This window comes from Onychostruthus taczanowskii, unplaced genomic scaffold, assembly GCF_017590055.1.
Source record: "Onychostruthus taczanowskii isolate IOZ18803 unplaced genomic scaffold, ASM1759005v1 scaffold77, whole genome shotgun sequence".
Classification (NCBI taxonomy): domain Eukaryota; kingdom Metazoa; phylum Chordata; class Aves; order Passeriformes; family Passeridae; genus Onychostruthus; species Onychostruthus taczanowskii.
The window spans coordinates 5,989,517-6,006,429 of record NW_024505561.1 but is presented as its reverse complement, the minus strand read 5'-3'; the positions used below and the strand labels follow the sequence as shown (position 1 = coordinate 6,006,429).

The 16,913-nt window shown below is 41.4% G+C and overlaps 1 protein-coding gene across 2 annotated transcripts in view; it reads right to left on the bottom strand.

Annotated features, from left to right (window-relative positions):
- Nucleotides 1-3,938, bottom strand: part of TPP2 (tripeptidyl peptidase 2) — a 50,931-nt gene extending 46,993 nt beyond the window's left edge. For both annotated transcript variants that reach the window (XM_041423341.1, XM_041423343.1), the window contains exon 1: nt 3,706-3,938. In XM_041423341.1, coding sequence (XP_041279275.1) covers nt 3,706-3,867 — 162 coding nt within the window. In that variant the 5' untranslated portion in view covers nt 3,868-3,938. The remainder of the gene's footprint in view (nt 1-3,705) is intronic.
- Nucleotides 3,939-16,913: the final 12,975 nt, after the last annotated feature.

Genomic DNA, 16,913 nt, shown 5'->3' with positions numbered 1-16,913 from the left:
GAAACTCAGAGTTTCAGCTGGTCTAAGGCTCAATTGCTCCTAGCAGCAGCAATCCTGACAGGTTCACGGTAATTTAGTGCAAGTAACCGATACGGTGGCTCCTGCTACCACAAACTGCTCTTCGGCACACTGCCCACCAGCAGCAATGCCAGAGTGAAACTCAAGAGTTCAGCTCAGTTTTCTTTTGCAAATCTTGTAATTCTGAGTTTAAAATTATAATAAAAAAATAATCAAGCGACCTTGATCAATTCCCTTATGTGAACAGAAGAGTCCTGAAATAATGAATTGATTACAGTACCTGTTGAATGAATTGATTTTAGTATCTTTTGCATTAAAATTAAAAAAAAAATAATAATTTACACAATTAAAATATTTTATACTGTGTTTAGAAAAAAAATCCCCAATCCTACCTTAATTATTATGGCTCCCCTATAGGCATTTGAAAAACAAATCAGTAGTTTAAAACGGAAAACTACTTTGCCGTTTATACATTTCTGCTTGAAATTTTAAAATCCTACTTACAAGTTAGTTCTGACTTTGTAAAGCAGATAAATTAGTAAATTGAGAACACTAAAATTAATCTATGTGCATAATCCTGGCAACTGATCAGTTATAATAGAAGTTGAGGACCACCAGCATCTATGACAATCACAACACAAGAAAAAGGAAAAGCAGATGAATTTTACCATGTTTTTGCCAGCCCATACAATCACTAACTCCAACTGACAGCTACTGCAGCCACAAGAGATGAACAAGTTCTTCAGCACTTGGGTCATGGGACAGCTGATCATCATCATCATCACAAATAATCTCCAAGCAATTTTTTAAACTCAGTGCTGAAAACCAAATAAAACTAAACTATCTGCTTCTTCTAAAAAGTTGTCTCATAAAAGTACAAGTTAGTGATAGTAAATAATAATTCCAAATGCCACTTCACAAAATAAATAAATTTGCAAGAAGCTAAGTAAACTGACTTACCTATCATGAAACATAAGAAGCCACAATAGGAACAGGGAAAGGGAAAAGGACAGGGTGGGGCTGAGCAAGACTATACATATACAACCACAACACTCCATTAAATGCACCTAAAATTTCATCAGTCACTGTGCCTTAATGAGGATTACAAACAATGACTTGGCAGACAGTAGGAAATACATTCTACCAAGAAGATTGAAAGGGGGGAAAAGTCACAGGAAAGAAGCAGACAAACTAAACTTTATAGTTGGTGTCAACTGGTAGAAATGCAATGGAAGTGGAGGTAAAAGGAATTCCCTAGAGGGCACTGGTTACCAAAGATTCATAAAGAAAAGGAAAGTAAGTACAATCCAGATTAATGTTTTAGGTGTCAAAGAAAGCCAACCAACAGATAACAGATCTAAGAAGGTTAACTATTCTCTCTATAGCAGCAAGCGTCCAGGGAAGAACAGAAACATTACGATATTTCCCTGTTAAAACTCTGTCCCCAAATCTTTGTGTGCCTCAAAAAGGGAACAAACAGTGCTATCAATGTTCACAAACCAAGTCACAGAATCAACAAGCAAAGGAACCCTACCCAGGAATGAAACACTACAGAGCAGCAAAGAAATTAACTGTTTTGTTTTGACTAAGAACTCCACTACATCCAAAGCACAGCAGCTCATTTTAGTTTGTAATAATTATTGTCATTAACCAGAACTCAAAGCTGTAATACCAATTAACCTTGCTATAGGTTAGCAACTGACTCACCATCGTATAGCTCTAACTTTATACCAGGCCAGGAACTGACAAGAAGACTTACAGTAAGAAAAAGTAGCAGCAGCAAAGACAGGGTGTAAAAAAAATCCAAAAATTGTCCCAAAGTTAGAAACTACTTCTTGCAGTACAGCTATGCTGTGTCACTGCCTATGCCCAGGACACTGATTCATTGCATTGAGGCAAAATGTAAACTGGCAAATGCTCCAGAGAGTGAGAACATTCTTTTGCTGAAGAAACACCTACAAAGCTGTTCTAGACTGCGTGCTGCCTATGCCTCCTTTATAACTCCCTGTGCAGTAAGTCTCCCCAGCTGTACTTTAGCAAACCCCTTAAGCCAGGTCCATTAAGTGGGAAGTATGGAAAGATCACACAATTTCTTTACATGTTTTTCTAACAACCCTGCAAACTTACTCTCACCCACTGCAACATGAATTCCACATCCTGCTCTCCAAATCTTCTACAAATCTTTTACTGCACTACCTGAAACTTTATCCTGTGTGTAAAGAAAGTAAGTTGGAGAAAACTGATATAGTCAACACGGAGATCATGATGCTTCATAAATACCCCTTTTAAGCCTTGGGCTACCTATACCAGAACAAAGCTTCCCACTACTGCCAATAAATTCACATTGGGGTTTTGTTGTTGTTGTTGTTGACTACTACTCATTCATAACCTCTAGAAATGTAGGGTTTTTTGCTTTTATATGTAAAACTTCAGAACTATGCACATCATTCCATTTATATTCACACCTTCCTAATTGTCTTCCATTACTTTCTGCTCTGCCCATGGTATTATCATGCTTTCCTTTTGGCCAGCTTTCATTAAGATTTCCAAGTGCTCTTCCACTCACCCACAACTTATTACCAAAAGCACCAGCTTCACTTCAGCTTAAATCAGTCGAAGTTACACCTGGCCACTCCTTCCCTCCATCCAACCTGTCCTCTTAATTCATCCTCTAGTTTAACTGCATCCCATAAGGAGTCATTTCAGAACACGGAACTAATGATCTGCCAGGGTCAGGTCCCTGCATGAGGTCACTTAGGAGTTAATTCCACACCAAAGAAATGACAGAAAGCAACACAAGCCCTGCTTAGTCAAAACAAAACAAAACAAAGGATTCAGCGTCCAAGTGAGCTGCATACAACTCGAATCATTCTTCCACGGACTCTTCTGCCATCACTCAGACAAAACACGTTGACAAGAAATCAAAAGCAGCAGTGACACAAAGGGCCACACGGAAACTTACAAGAATAAGAAATATTATGAGACAAGGGTTAAAAGAAATAAATGCTGAGAAATGCCCAAACTGACATTACACACAGAAATTTACAAAACCGACATGGAGATACAAAGTTGGCAGATCAAAAAACAAGCTGGCAGAATCGAATTTGATCCAGACTGTTATTGCAATAAAACGCACGAGAAATATAAAGAGAAAGACGGGTATGCAAATTGTGCCACAAATACACTTTCCATGTAAAAGACCTAGGCGGCTGTGTGTAGCCTCGAGCTACCTACTGCCGAAGTAACGCTAAGGTTTAACAAAAACACAAAGCGCTCTTTTATAATGAGCTCCGCGCGAGAGAAGGCAGCCCAAGAAAGAGATTTAAGTGCCATAACACGCCTGTGGATTAAAGTGCCGTAACACGCCGAGGAGCAGGCACCTCACAGCAGCAGCAGCGCCCGGAGCGAGCGGTGCGGAGCCCCCGGCCACGGCATCTCCCCGCCCTCCCGCACCCGAGCCCCCGCTCACGCGTGCTGGGCGGGAACCGTGAGCGAACACCCAGCCACGAGTCCCCGCCGCAGGGACAGTCCCCGGGACAGCCCTCTGGGCCCTCCCCTGCCGAGGGCCGCCCGAGGGCCATGGCCAGCCCCGCACTCGTCCCCGTCCTCCCGGGCTCGGTCCGGCGGGACCCGGGAGCTCCCTGCGAGCCGCGGCCGTGACTCAGGGCCGCCGCCGCCCCGCTCTACCTGCATGCCCGGCGCCCCGGGGTCCACGCCGGTGTCCAGCACGGCCAGCAGCACCCCCCGCCCGTCGAAGTCGGGGAAGCGGGCGAGGAAGGCGGCGGCGCCGGTCTCCTTTTTTGGCAGGAGCCCGTGGAACGGGAACGGCTCCTCGGCGGCGGCCGCCATGGCGCGAGACCGGGGCGCGGGGCCGGTGGGGACAGGCTGCGAGAGGCCACGGGAGGGCGGCGCATGCGCAGTGCCGCCCTACCGGCCCGCGGGGACGCGCACCCCCTCGCGGTCCGCGGCGCGAGCAGCACCGGGGCTAAACTGACCAATAGAGCGCCGAGGAGGGCGGGGCCTGCTGTGCAGACAGCCAATCACGGGAGGCACGCGTTCCACACGCCGGGGCTGTGGCGGCCACGTCCGGCGGCGGCGGGAGCCGAGGGCACCTTCCAGCGCCGAGGCCGCGGGCGGGGCCGGACCCGCTCCGCCCCGCTCCGCCCCGCCCCGCCCCGGGGCTCCCGGCCGGCAGTGGGCCGCGGCCGCGGGCTGCGGCCCTGCCCGGCGTCCTCCTCGTCGAAAACGGAATTACGGCATCACTTAGCTTGGAGAAGACCGCTGAGATCATCAAGTTCAAGCTATGACCGAACGCCGTGGCACCGAGTGTCAACCAGACCATGGCACTGAGTGTCAAGTCCAGCCTTTCCTTAAACACCTCCAGGGACGGTGACTCCACCATCTCTCCGGGCAGCCCATTCCAATATCTAATCACGCTTTTTGTGGCGAATTTCTTCCTGGTGTCCAAATGAACCTCCTTGGCACACGTCTTGCGGCCGTTTCCTCTCAGGCGGCCTCTTGGTGCCTGGGAGAAGGGGCCGACCCCCGCCTGGCTGCACCCTCCTGCCGGCTGGTTGTAGCCAGTCGTAAGGTCTCCTCTGAACCTCCTTTACTCAAATAACCGATGTGCAAACATTTATTTAGTGATTTTTTTTTCTTCTTCTTTTTCTGCTGATTCATTGTTCAGCATAAATAGGCCCCGCGGTGGCAGTTACTATTTAGCAAAGAGCGGGAAAAAACCCCAAAACCAAATACCAACCAACCAACCAAAAAACTCCAAACAAACAAACCCCTCCAATCACACAAAAACAAGCAAACAAACAAATCAAGGAAACCCACAAAAACCCCAACAACAACAACAACAAACAAACCCAAAAGACTGCATAAAGGGGAAAAAAAACCCCCATCAAACCAAAAAGACTACCTAAAGGCTATAGGAAGCTCAAAATAAAAGTTTTGCTCAAGTTCTTAAGGGAAAATCTCAACCTTGAACAGAGATCAGAGGTTTCAAAGGTATTTTTCTAGCTTTCATGCTCACATACAAATTTGCAAAAGAACCTGAACTATGGAGTACCAGAAAACACACACAGAATGTCTTTTGGAAAGATGCCTTGTTTGTGGTGTCTAACATGTGCCCCTTCAGCCATTTTAGCTGGTAATAAGTGTAAACCTGGTGGATTTCTGGGGGATCACTTGACTTTCTTCAGACAAGTTTCTGTTTAGAGTCACCTTGGCAGACAAAGGTATTTGTGAGTTCACTGTAAAGCAATGGGGATTTTGACTTCTGAGTTCTTCTGTTTGTGTATTTTTTATTTCACAGATCTGATGAGATTATTATTGAACGTTTGTCAGACATTAATCTTCATTGAAATGGAGCTGGCATTTATTCCTTCACTAGAGGAAGTGGGAGAGGGTTGCTAGCAAATAGGGGTACTTCAGTTTTTTCCCCATTTTTTCAGCTACCATCAGCATTGTCTTCCAGCTCAGCAATGGCTTTAGAGATCCAAGTGATTTTTATGTGAGTACTAAAATAAACCTGGAGAGCACTGCCTTAAAAATACACAGTATTAAAAAAGTGAAAGCTGTACCGTATGAATGTAGTCTGTAACTCAATCTGCTTCCCACTTTGGTTTTCAGTCATAAATCAGAATTTTACATTTTGATGTCTAGATACCATGTGTTTAATTTTCTTAGAATGCTGATGGTGTCTCACTGCCATAATCACATTTTTTTTTAATTGCGTAAAACTTTGACTGATCTTCTACAGTGGAGAGAATTTTTCTGGCAGGGTGGTTGTTCACTTGTTTAATATCTAATTCACTGATCATTTGAGTTTAGTTTTCCTTCTGTTTATCACTGCTAGTGCACCTCAGTGGGAGAAGCTTGTATTTCTGGTAGCATGTTGACATGAACAGAAGTCTTGTATGTCCTATTCCTAGTGTACTTTGAGACATTAAACTACAAAAAAATTCTCAAAATATTTCACATCCCATTCAATGAAAAAGCTCTATGTTATAATTTGGAAACATTTATTACTAGCCCTGAGAATTTCTTCCCCATTCAGTTGCCTTGGTCTCAAAGTACCACAAACAACTCATCTAATTAGCAGGTACATATTGTTCAGGTGTGTATAAATTATGTGCACTGCCAAGTAGCAGGACAGGTTCTGCAGGAAAACCCAGGATTTGAGGAAGGTGTGCCAATCAACCTTTAACAGACTTGAAAGTGATACCATGAAAAGAAAAAAAAAACTTAATTTCGGTGACAACCTTCAAAAAGTAGCTGTTTTGTTAATTGTATGATTACAACTGTAGTGTTAGGGCATGAGCTTAAGGATAAAGTTGTGCATCTTACTGAGGCTCTGCAGATCCTGAGCATACTGAGAATTTTGGAATTTTAAACTTAATCTTGTTCTTCTCAGGTTTCTTATGTTTAGTGTGCTAGGTCAACAGCTGGACTAACGCTCCCAAGTCCTCCACTAAAACATGTCTTTAGGCACCACATCTTAATTTATTAAAATACTTCCAGTGATAGTGACTCAACCCCTTCCATCATGGGCAGCCTGTTTTAGGGGAAAAACTTTTTATCAGGACTTGTAGCAATAGGGCAACTAAAAGAGGGTATATTCAGACTAGATATAAGGAAAAGTTTGTTTTACAATGAGAGTGGGGGAACATTGTAACAGCTTGCCCACAGGAGGTATGGCTGCCCCATCCCTGCGTACATTGAAGGTTAGATTGGATGGAGCTCTGGGCAACCTGATCTAGTTAAAGATGTCCCTGCTCATTGCAGGGAGATTGGACTAGATGGCCTTTCAAGGTCTCTTCCAACCCAAACCATTCTATGACTCTGTGAACATCTGACCAGATAGCTAGATTTGCATGGGCATGTGATGCTCCAACAGATTCTGCTCTGAATACTCCCAATATGGATGTGCTTCTAGGTCTGCATCTGAGACCTGGCAAAGCTGTTCTGGTCTTGACAGCCTGAGTGATTCCTAATATTGCTCACGTGTCAGGCCTGTCAGGATATGGAGCTGGCCAGCGATCACCCTTGATTTCATGTGCAGCCTAATGCACTGTGGATGGGAAGGCTGGGGATATCTGCTGCATCTTCTGCCTGATATTATACCCAGCAGTCCCATTCTGGGCTTCAAATCTCTTTTCTGAGTACGCATCTTTCTGCAAATGAAATGCTCCAGCTGCTGCAGGGTTCTCTCTGAGTCAGGCAGTTCTGTTTTGCATGGAAATATCCCAAAGTGAACCCGAAACAATATGACCTAATATCTTTCCAGTACAGGCTTTGACATGAATGTAGAAGTACTGGGCTGTTTGTTCTTTCTCTAATTAATGTTAAATTATTCTATTCAAAGTATCAATTGTAGTTGCGCACGAACTGTTTAAATTTCAGTTGCAGCAATTACCTTAGTCACTGTGTTTCAGATTGCACCCACTCCTTCTTTCAACCCTGCCTGAGTTACAACATGTGGAGAGGAGGAATCATCCTACCACTTAGACCGTGAGAGGAGGTGTTTGATCAAATTGTATTAGGCAAGGCAGGCCACTTCAGTGTTCTGACTGAGGTCATTAATTACCAACGGGCTCAGTAGATACTCTTCCTTATTCCCCCTTTATAAGGGAGAACTGGCTTCAGAGAATAATGGGAATAGACGATCCTTGAATGAGGTGGATGTCATAATGTGACAATTCCTGCCATTGCCTCTGTCTCCCTTCCTTTCCCATTGGCTCTTGCTATTGCTGTGTAAGCATCAACCAACACAAATCCTCCAGAAGAAGCAGTTTCCCACTCCTTCCCAGCCTGATCCTTGGCCATTCTCTCTCATTCTTCTGCTCCCCCAGTCACTTGTGCTGTTGTGGCTTCTTGATAGAACTGATAAAGGAATAAATCTGGCTGAAAACTATTCCACATAAGTGGTTTGGAGCTGGTATCTGAGACAGGGTGCTGTACCGCCTCTTCCATGCTTATGCTGGTGAAGAGTAGAGATGATCCAGCACAGTACTCATCAGGTAAACACACCATGGAACTAAGGCACCACATGAGGGAACTTGGCCACTGCACACTCTGTCAGGGAAACTGGATTTACAGGATTTGGGTTTTGGGGTTTTTTTTACCAAGTTCTGTACTGAGCCTTCTGCAAAGAACCTGCATAGCTACAAGCCTGTGTAAATTTTTTTGTGTGTATCTAATAAAGGTTTTCAAAGAAGGCACATCCCAGTTCTTTTTCCCTTATTTACTAGTGAACAGTTCAGCATGGACAAGGTTATCAAATCTGCAGAGTGAACCTTTCAATGCTCTTTCTTCACAAAGAGGAAAACATTTACTCATCTTTTAGTCTTGATATCTAACCTTCCCTAATGGACAATATGTCTTTAGCTTTGTCCTCTGGAAGTTATTTACTTGATTGGGTCAATTTGCCCTTCCTTTGATAAATATAAAATAAAAAGATCATCACATACATACAAAATTATGAGGTCATTAGTGAACAACAGCTGGTGTTACTCTCCAACATAATCATATTTCAAGTATGTCTGTCAGTTACCAGAATGAATTCTTATTGTTCTGTGTGACAGACTCTTGTGGCCTAGCTAATGTCTTTGGGGTGTGCTTTCATTTACAAACTTGTTTAAAATTGTCTGAAATTATATCCACGTGGGCAGGATATAATAAGAGGATATAATCGTAAGGGTAAGTTCATATATTGCTTTAAATACTTTCTGAACAATGCTGCTCAAAGAAACTATTAGTCCTGAAATTTCAAGAAGATAGGATTCATTTAGCACTGGCCTCAGCAAAAAGCTGCAGCTGCAGTTCAGTACCAGTTGAGCCTCAAACATTTAGTGGTCTTCTGTGGCAAAGTTGTTAGTAGGGTTGCATTTTAAAAATATAATTCTGTGAGAACAGAGTTGCTCCTTTAACTGTGCTGCAGAAATGAGCAAAGAAATTACTGACTATAAATGCATACTTGTTATTTCTAGAGCTGAGCATGCATATTCATTTTTCATGTTTCTCTGAAGCTTAAAACAGACTTCAGTCTTTTTCCCAGATCTGGCCTTGTATAGCTTGCAGAGATTTGTGATAGAAATACAAAGATTAATAGAAGGAATTACGGATGGCATTGTATGTATATAAAAGAAACAATATCAAACAAAGGTTAAGAACGTCACATGCTGACAACCAAGGACACAGTAAAAATCAGTCAAAGGGGTGAACAACAAGGAATCCATTGTTTACAGCAAGATCAGAAGGCCTGAGTTTTCATGGGGTCAAAGCATGACAACACTTAGGTAGAAGACTTGAACTCTGCTAACAGGAGGATGACCATAAGGTTGCAGCCACAAAGATGCCCAAATGAGGATACACAGTCCTTAGGTATCAGTCTTCCAAAAAGTATGTGGAGGGATCTCACAAAATTAATTAAAACTATGTCCAAACCCCACTGTCAGCAAGAGAAATTCAAGGGACTTAATTAGAAGTGGATAGCTAATGTCCTTTGTCCCTGCGTCATGTATAAGTGAAATTGGCCAGACCACTGGAATGCACACACCTTGGTGCAAATGAGCATGAGAATGCAGGAGAACAATTTATGAGAGAATGGATATAAACCATCAAAATTGGTTTTGTTTAATGTAGGTAGCATCTTCTTCTTCCAGCTGGTTTCACATTGATTGTTGTTGTTTTAAATTTTTGCAGTGTCAGGAATACTGTACTAATAGGGTGATTGCCAAAGCAGTTGGTATTTCAAGCGCTATTCTGTTGCATGAAAGTAATTTTGGAGTTTTTAGGCTTTTAATTAGTTGGATTTTGTAAAACACCAGAACTGCATTTCTTTTAAATTTATGAAATACAAATACACTTATGAAGACAAAATTCTGTCATTGTTTGACCCCAGCTGACAGCTAAGCCGTATGCAGACTCTTGCTCACTCCTCACTGCTGGGGTAGGGAAAAGAATCAGAAAGGTAAAATTGAGAAACCTTCTGTGTTGAGATAAAAACAGTCTAATAGGTAAAGCAAAAGCAATGCACACAAGCAAAACAGAACAAGGCATTCATTCACCACTTCTCATGGGCAGGCAGGTGAAAGCCAGGCATCACGCACAACAAGGACTTGGGAAAACATCGCTCCAAATGCTCCTTCCTCCATCTTCCCAGGCTTTGTATGCTGAGCAAGACACCAAACAGTTTGGGATATCCCTGTGGTCAGTTGGGATCAGCTGTCCTGTGTCCCCCCCAGCTTTTTGTGCACCCCCAGCCTACTCACTGGTGGGTAGGATAAGAGACAGAAAAGGCCTTATAGACTCACAGAATCTCCTGAGTTGGATGGAATCCACAAGAATCATCAAGTTGAGCTTCTGACCCTGCACAGGACAATCCCCCTTAAAAAAGGCTTGACTCTGTAACCATTGCTCAACAGTAACTGGTATATCCTTGTGTTATCAACACTGTGTTCAGCACAAATCTAAAATACAGACCCACAGCAGCTAGTAGAAAGAAAATTAACTCTACCCCAGCTAAAACCAACAGACTTTAACAAATTTAAGTACAACAATTAATGCTTATTAATTAAGCTCTTTCTCAAGATTTCCTATGTGGGTTTAAACTCCAAAACCCCACCTTAGAAAGGCTGAAAAATGCATCATGTATCTGCATAAATATATGAAATATGTACATATTTCTTATAATGGAACTCAGGAGCTTTTGTCTGAGAAATGCTATATATATTTGGAAGTAAATATAGGAGGTGTTTGAAGTTAAGTTTTTTAGTCAGAAACTACACAATATGGCAGTAAGAATATTTCCAGATTTTCCCGTAAGCAATTTTGCATTATTTTTTGACAGTGTTTTTGTTTGGTTTTTGGGTTTTTTTTTTAGTTGGTGAGCCTACACAAAAATGGAAACATCATCTGAGATCAAAAATTCTACTTCATATCTCTAAGGGATAAATTTGAATATCAAATATCTTTCTTTGGCTTACTGAAATAGGAAATGGACAGCAGCTGTTGGATTTTGGTAGTCAGGATTAAGGAATGTACTTAAGGACCAACATACCCTGAAGTAAAAGAAAAAGAAATCTGCATCATGGTAAGAGAAGTTACTGTGAATTCCCTATAATATAAGAGGTGCCTTTTGTGAGAAATGTCTCCAAATGGCAGCAGGTCTTTCATTGACTAGTGGTGTCCCTAATCCCTTCCTAAATCTTTCTTTGTTGTTGTACATCATGCAGTAGTACAAATACTCAGCGACAGTTTACCTCTCTTTTAAAGCAGAGGCCGCTACTAGCCTTATACAAACTAGTTACAACATGTAGCAACATTTTACATCGGCAGGTAATTTCCCTAAATTTTTTAGTGACTACTTGAACACATTACTAGTCCTCAGTGTGGATATTGCTGTCTCTATTCAGGGTCATAGGAAGTCAAGTCTGTGACTTGAAATGATATGTTGATAGTGGTGAGATGACAACTATCTAGTGTGTGTTTTTAATTTTACTTGATTAAAAAATATTAATAACTCTAAAGCTAACTTTTTCAGACTGCAATCTCTTCAACAACATAGTCATCTGGAGGTTTAATGGCTGGGATGTGTTTCTGTTTGCAAAACATGTAAAGAACACCCCCTCAGTCACTGTTTTTGAGTAATGTAATGAATTAGATATTTGTTAAAGTTCGCCTCTTGAGGGCAGCAAATACTCAGAGCTAAAAGTTGCTCATGTTTCTTAGTGGTGTGATAAAGAATATCCTGGATTTGAAATAGACCAGAGTTAGCTTGTCCCTTGGTTCTCATGGTTTAAAGATTCACTTGCAGCTCTACAATTCTTGCACAAAGCCTGAAAGTTTAAGTGAAAAATGTAGCATATGAAATCAAGGCTTCACCTTATAAGCCAGCTGAGAAAAAAGTAACCAAGTAGAAGCATATAGAATCATCGAATCATCAAGGCTGGAAGAGACCCTTAAGATCATCAAGTCCAACTGTCAACCCATCCCTACCATCCATAAATTCCAGCCTAAGTTCTCTGTTAAACTAGATCAGCCTTATCCTCCAATGACTTGTCTTTCCACACAGAGAGATGACCTGCTCCTGAATATTTAACGATTCTTTTTAAAAGTATATCCAGCCTTCCTGAATTCCTTTGCCCTTCAGGACTGACTCCCAAAGGGCTCTGTCAATCAATGTCCTAACCAGGCCACAGTCTGCCTGTGGAAGTTCTGCTTCTTATTTCACCCCTTATAGAAAACACTAACACTTCATGGTCATTATGCCCAAGATGCCCACTGATCACCACATCACACACGAGTCCTTCTTGGTTCACAAACAAATGTCTAGCAGGGTACTTCTGCTGATAGGCTTATTCACCAGTTGTGTTAGGAAATTGTCTCCCACACACACCAGGAACCTCTTGGACTACTTCCTCTCTGCTGTGTTGTATTCTTAGTAGATATCTGGCAAATGTGTTTCCATGAGTACCAGGGCCAGCAATCATGAGACTTCTGGCAGTCACTTGTAGAATGCCTCATAAGCCTGTTCATCCTGTTTGGATGGTCTATAACAGACTCCAACCGTGATATATGCCCTGCTGAACTTCTCCCATGATTTTTACCCATAGGCAGTCAGCCTTGTCATCTTAATCATCATCCACTCAAATGCAATCAAAACACTCTGTAATTTACAGTAATGTACAATAAAACACTCTGTAATGTACTCCTCTCTTGCTTCACCTGTCTCTTCTCTATAGCTTATAGCCGTCCAACAACATTCATTGTCATAACATTTAAAATGAGCTTTTCAACATGACTTTATAATAAAGGAGCTCGATTGAAGTTGGTGTGAGAAGCTCAGATGCCTTAGACATCACTGATGATTTATGAGCTTTTTTACACATGTCCAGCCAAGAATAATGACACCTGTGGCTATGTTCTGTCTACTGTGTCTTTATCATGGACACAGTGCAGTATCTCCAAACAGAGAAAAGGAAACAACCACCAACCGCTCAGCAAAACCTACTAACGTATGTTGTGGGTTTGCCTATTTATTGCTTGTGTGTCTCCCATGTGGCTTCATTCTTCAGTGAGGTCTCATGCCGCAAAACAATAAAAATTATTGCGGTGGTCAGTAAGCCTGTGACAGGTTTCAGGAAGTATTTCTGCACCTCAACACAGCACCTCTCACTGTTACTTCTTGTGCTGGTCAATGTGCTGCACCAATGTCATTGTGCAAACTCAATTGTCATTAGCAAATTCAATGCAATGTAAAGAAATAATCTTTCTTTCCTCATTCATTAATTAATAAAAGAATACTTTGAACTAATGCACTGAATAGAACTGTGACTTCTGTGTAGTCTTTGAATGAAGCTAGATAAAAGACAATTTGACAAGTTTAAGTGTAACCTGTACTACTGGCGATGCTACAAATACACATTGGTATGTCTCATTTTACTGTTGCTTAGATTTTATGAATAGAAACTCTATGTTTCAAAACTTCTCTTTGCTTTTGACACAGAATATGTGCCTGACCCAGGAATGACCTGCTTTCCTTGAATTTACTTCAGGTACTAGAAAACATAATGCCTTCAAACTTGGAGATTGATGCAGAGATCCTGGGAATTATGGAAGGAGTTTGATTCTCCTCTTCTTGGTCTTTAGCTTACTCCAGCTCCCAGGAAAACTGGATATTGTTCTCAGTGTGGTATTCTGGTTTGTACCAAATTACATTCTCAAGGAGTAGTTACTTGCAGTCTTGCAGCAAGAATGTATATTCTAGATGTGTTATCTAAATTCCATGACTCAAATCCCCGACTAGGTTACATGTATTTGAATTCTTCACTCATTGTGATATTGAAGAGTTCATGATAACACAGAGAAAATCAGGGGGAAGGATCTGAAAAGAATATTGTGTAGGCCAAAGGAATAAAACTCCCTGTGAGTGAGGTGAAAGGCAGTGGGTGTTGTATGTCCATGCAGGTTTGTGGAGGAAACCTGACCTTGCAGGTTAATCTGTATGGTGTGCAGGGTGAACTGCATCTAGGCTGGGAAGAGAGCTTAGCCTCCATCATATAGAGCCCCCTCCTGCCTGTGCCTTGAAGAGAGGCCAGAGGGCAAGATCAGGATTGGATGGATCATCACTTCATCCTGCATAGGGCTGGACTGAGGAGCTGCACTATCCCTTGTCCATACATTGCCATACACTCTCTTTTGCTGAGGAACTCAAGGACTGGATGCTGCTGCTCATTCTTCGTTGCAAATTCAGGCACTGATGGCCCTGGAGCAGTCAGAAGGCCGGCTACTGTAGTAGGCAAATATGCTGGGAAAGCTGGGGAAATCAGTATTGCCTCTGTGAAATCCTTCAGAATGCTGGCCATGGGGCCCCTGGGTGATTCCTGGAAAGGTTTATTTTCCCCTTTCCTTGTCTTGGTGGATCCCTCTTTTTCCAGAAGAGCAACTTTTCCAGTCTAATGAAGATTTTTGTCCCTATGCTCTAACATGCCCTGAAGACTTAGTTTATGGAATCGTTGTATGTGCCTGCTTGCTGTAATATATAGCAAGCCTCTGCTTCCAAGGATATAAAACCCTCAAATCTTTGATTATTCTGTCTATATTACCATTTTACATGTTACAGTTGACTAGATTAATAAAGGGCATTATACCATGCCAAAATCAAAATGTTTCCTATACCCATATGAGTACTGTAAGTGCTTTCTGGCTTTTTTTCTTACCTCCACGAGTGTTGTAGGATTTTTTGCTCTAACAGAATTCAGAATTATAAATTATTGATTTTTGCACAGATATATGTGTGCCTTTCTTATACGGGTATTTAAAATTTTAGTAATGTGCATACAATGTAAATAGAAAATAATAGCATTTGATACTCAATATAAAAACATGTCTCAGATTAGCCATGCAAAATATATAGAAATAATTAACTTTATGACCATGAGATGTCACTGTTTCCCTGTGTATACATGACTGAAGCATCACTCACTGCTCTAAATTGTAGTCCTCTAAAAAAATCTCTGCTATAACTCTACAGCTTTCTAGTGCTCTGTCCTTAATGCTGTACATTGAGTATTCACCATTTCTCTTAACAATTAAACCTTAGAATTTGTAAATCAATGAAAATACATTATGTCATTATTTTGAAGTCATAATCATTAGATCTTTACATTAGAAGAAAGACATTATTTCTAGAAAAACAAAATGCTTAATCAATTAGTATATTTTTGCATGGAAGATCTGCTAGATCTTTTTTCATTCTTTAGTTTGATTAGATGCTCAAAATATTTTGCAGTTTAGATATAACTGAAAAGTGAAAAACATGGCTTTTCATATGCTAATTCCTCTGACACAAAAATAACCCTTAGAACTAATTAAAAATACATTAAATAATTTTTAATTTTTTTTCTCATCACACCAATTACATGCCTATTTGTCCTTTCTAGATAACTAGCCCAAAATACCTCCTGGTGTCAGTCTTCTGTTTATTCCTGCCCACGAATTAGTGAGAAATACACATATGGCTAGCAAAGTGGAATCACAAAGGGAAATTACAAATCATTATGAAATAAAAACCAGTTCAAAATATGACTCAAAAAACTTTAGAATCCTCAAAAATAAAGGAGCTACTTTACATGAGCTTCAAGAGATTGTGAGGCATAGGCATTACATGTTGATTTTTGTCAGTGCAAACAGTCCACAGATTTTAAAATATTTTTTGTTAACTGCAAAAGTGAAACTTCAGAGAAGATTAAATTCATGCCTATTGTCTCTTATCCTCCCACTGCACATCACATTGGATAGTCTGACTCCCATCTCCTCAAGCTTCCTATAGATATTGGGGTAGCTGTGCAGTGTTCCCAAAGCCATCTATGCCCCAGGATGGATGAGCCCCTGCCCCAGGGACACTGCTCCAGCCCTGACCATCACTGAATTTGCTGCAGTTTCTTGATCTTTCCTGTGTTGGAGAGCAGTATCTAGATGTAGCTAGTGAGTGCTGAGCAGAAGGGGACAACCAATGCCTCCCTGATCTCCTGGCTGTGCTCCAGGGATGCAGCCCCATATGCCTTTGGCAGTCTCTGCTGCCAGGGAATGCTGGTGGTTCCTGTTCAAGTAATTGGTTGAAATAAGAAACACAGCATAGGAATAACTTCTCAGCTCTTTAGATTTTAGGAATTAATGAGTTCTGCATGGATCTGTGTGAAACATCTACATGCACCTGGAGAAGGGAAGTGGCAAAGTAAAAGTTTTCAGATAATACCTGATCCTTGAGGGAAATGAAGGAAGAGTGTATTATACATAAATCCTTCAGGGGAATGAGGGCAAAGAAAGCATATATCATATATAAAATGCAGTATCATACATATATGCATGTATATCTACTCACAAGTGCCATTTTGAAAAGTTTTGGATGCATTGATGAAAACACTAAATCAATGCCTGACAGAGTTCAAAAACCTAAATATTGAATTGCTAGCAGAAGGTACAGAGAGTGAGGCAGAATAACATTATGCCATGGCTGTATGGTTCATTACATACAGTTCTGCTTGCTTCCTCGCAAAAAGGAAGAATAAAATAAAATGTCCAGAGAGGAGAAATAAGAAGAGAGAAGTGTAAGAAGCTTCAGAGAAAGCTGCAAAGATGATCAAGTTCACGGATTTCTCAGTAAACTGAGATGCTGGAAGTAGTCTGGGAAAGAGAGAAATGGGGGCATAAAGCAGGAGTCTAATCAGATGAGTGGTGTGCTGACAATGAATAGGAGCAAGTTCTTCTCTGTATCCCCCAGTACAAAACCTGGCATTCAGCAAATAAAACTGGATGTATGTCTTTGCACACAGAATCAATTTTCATGGCATGTTTTGGCTATTAAAATTTTAAAACATCAGAGA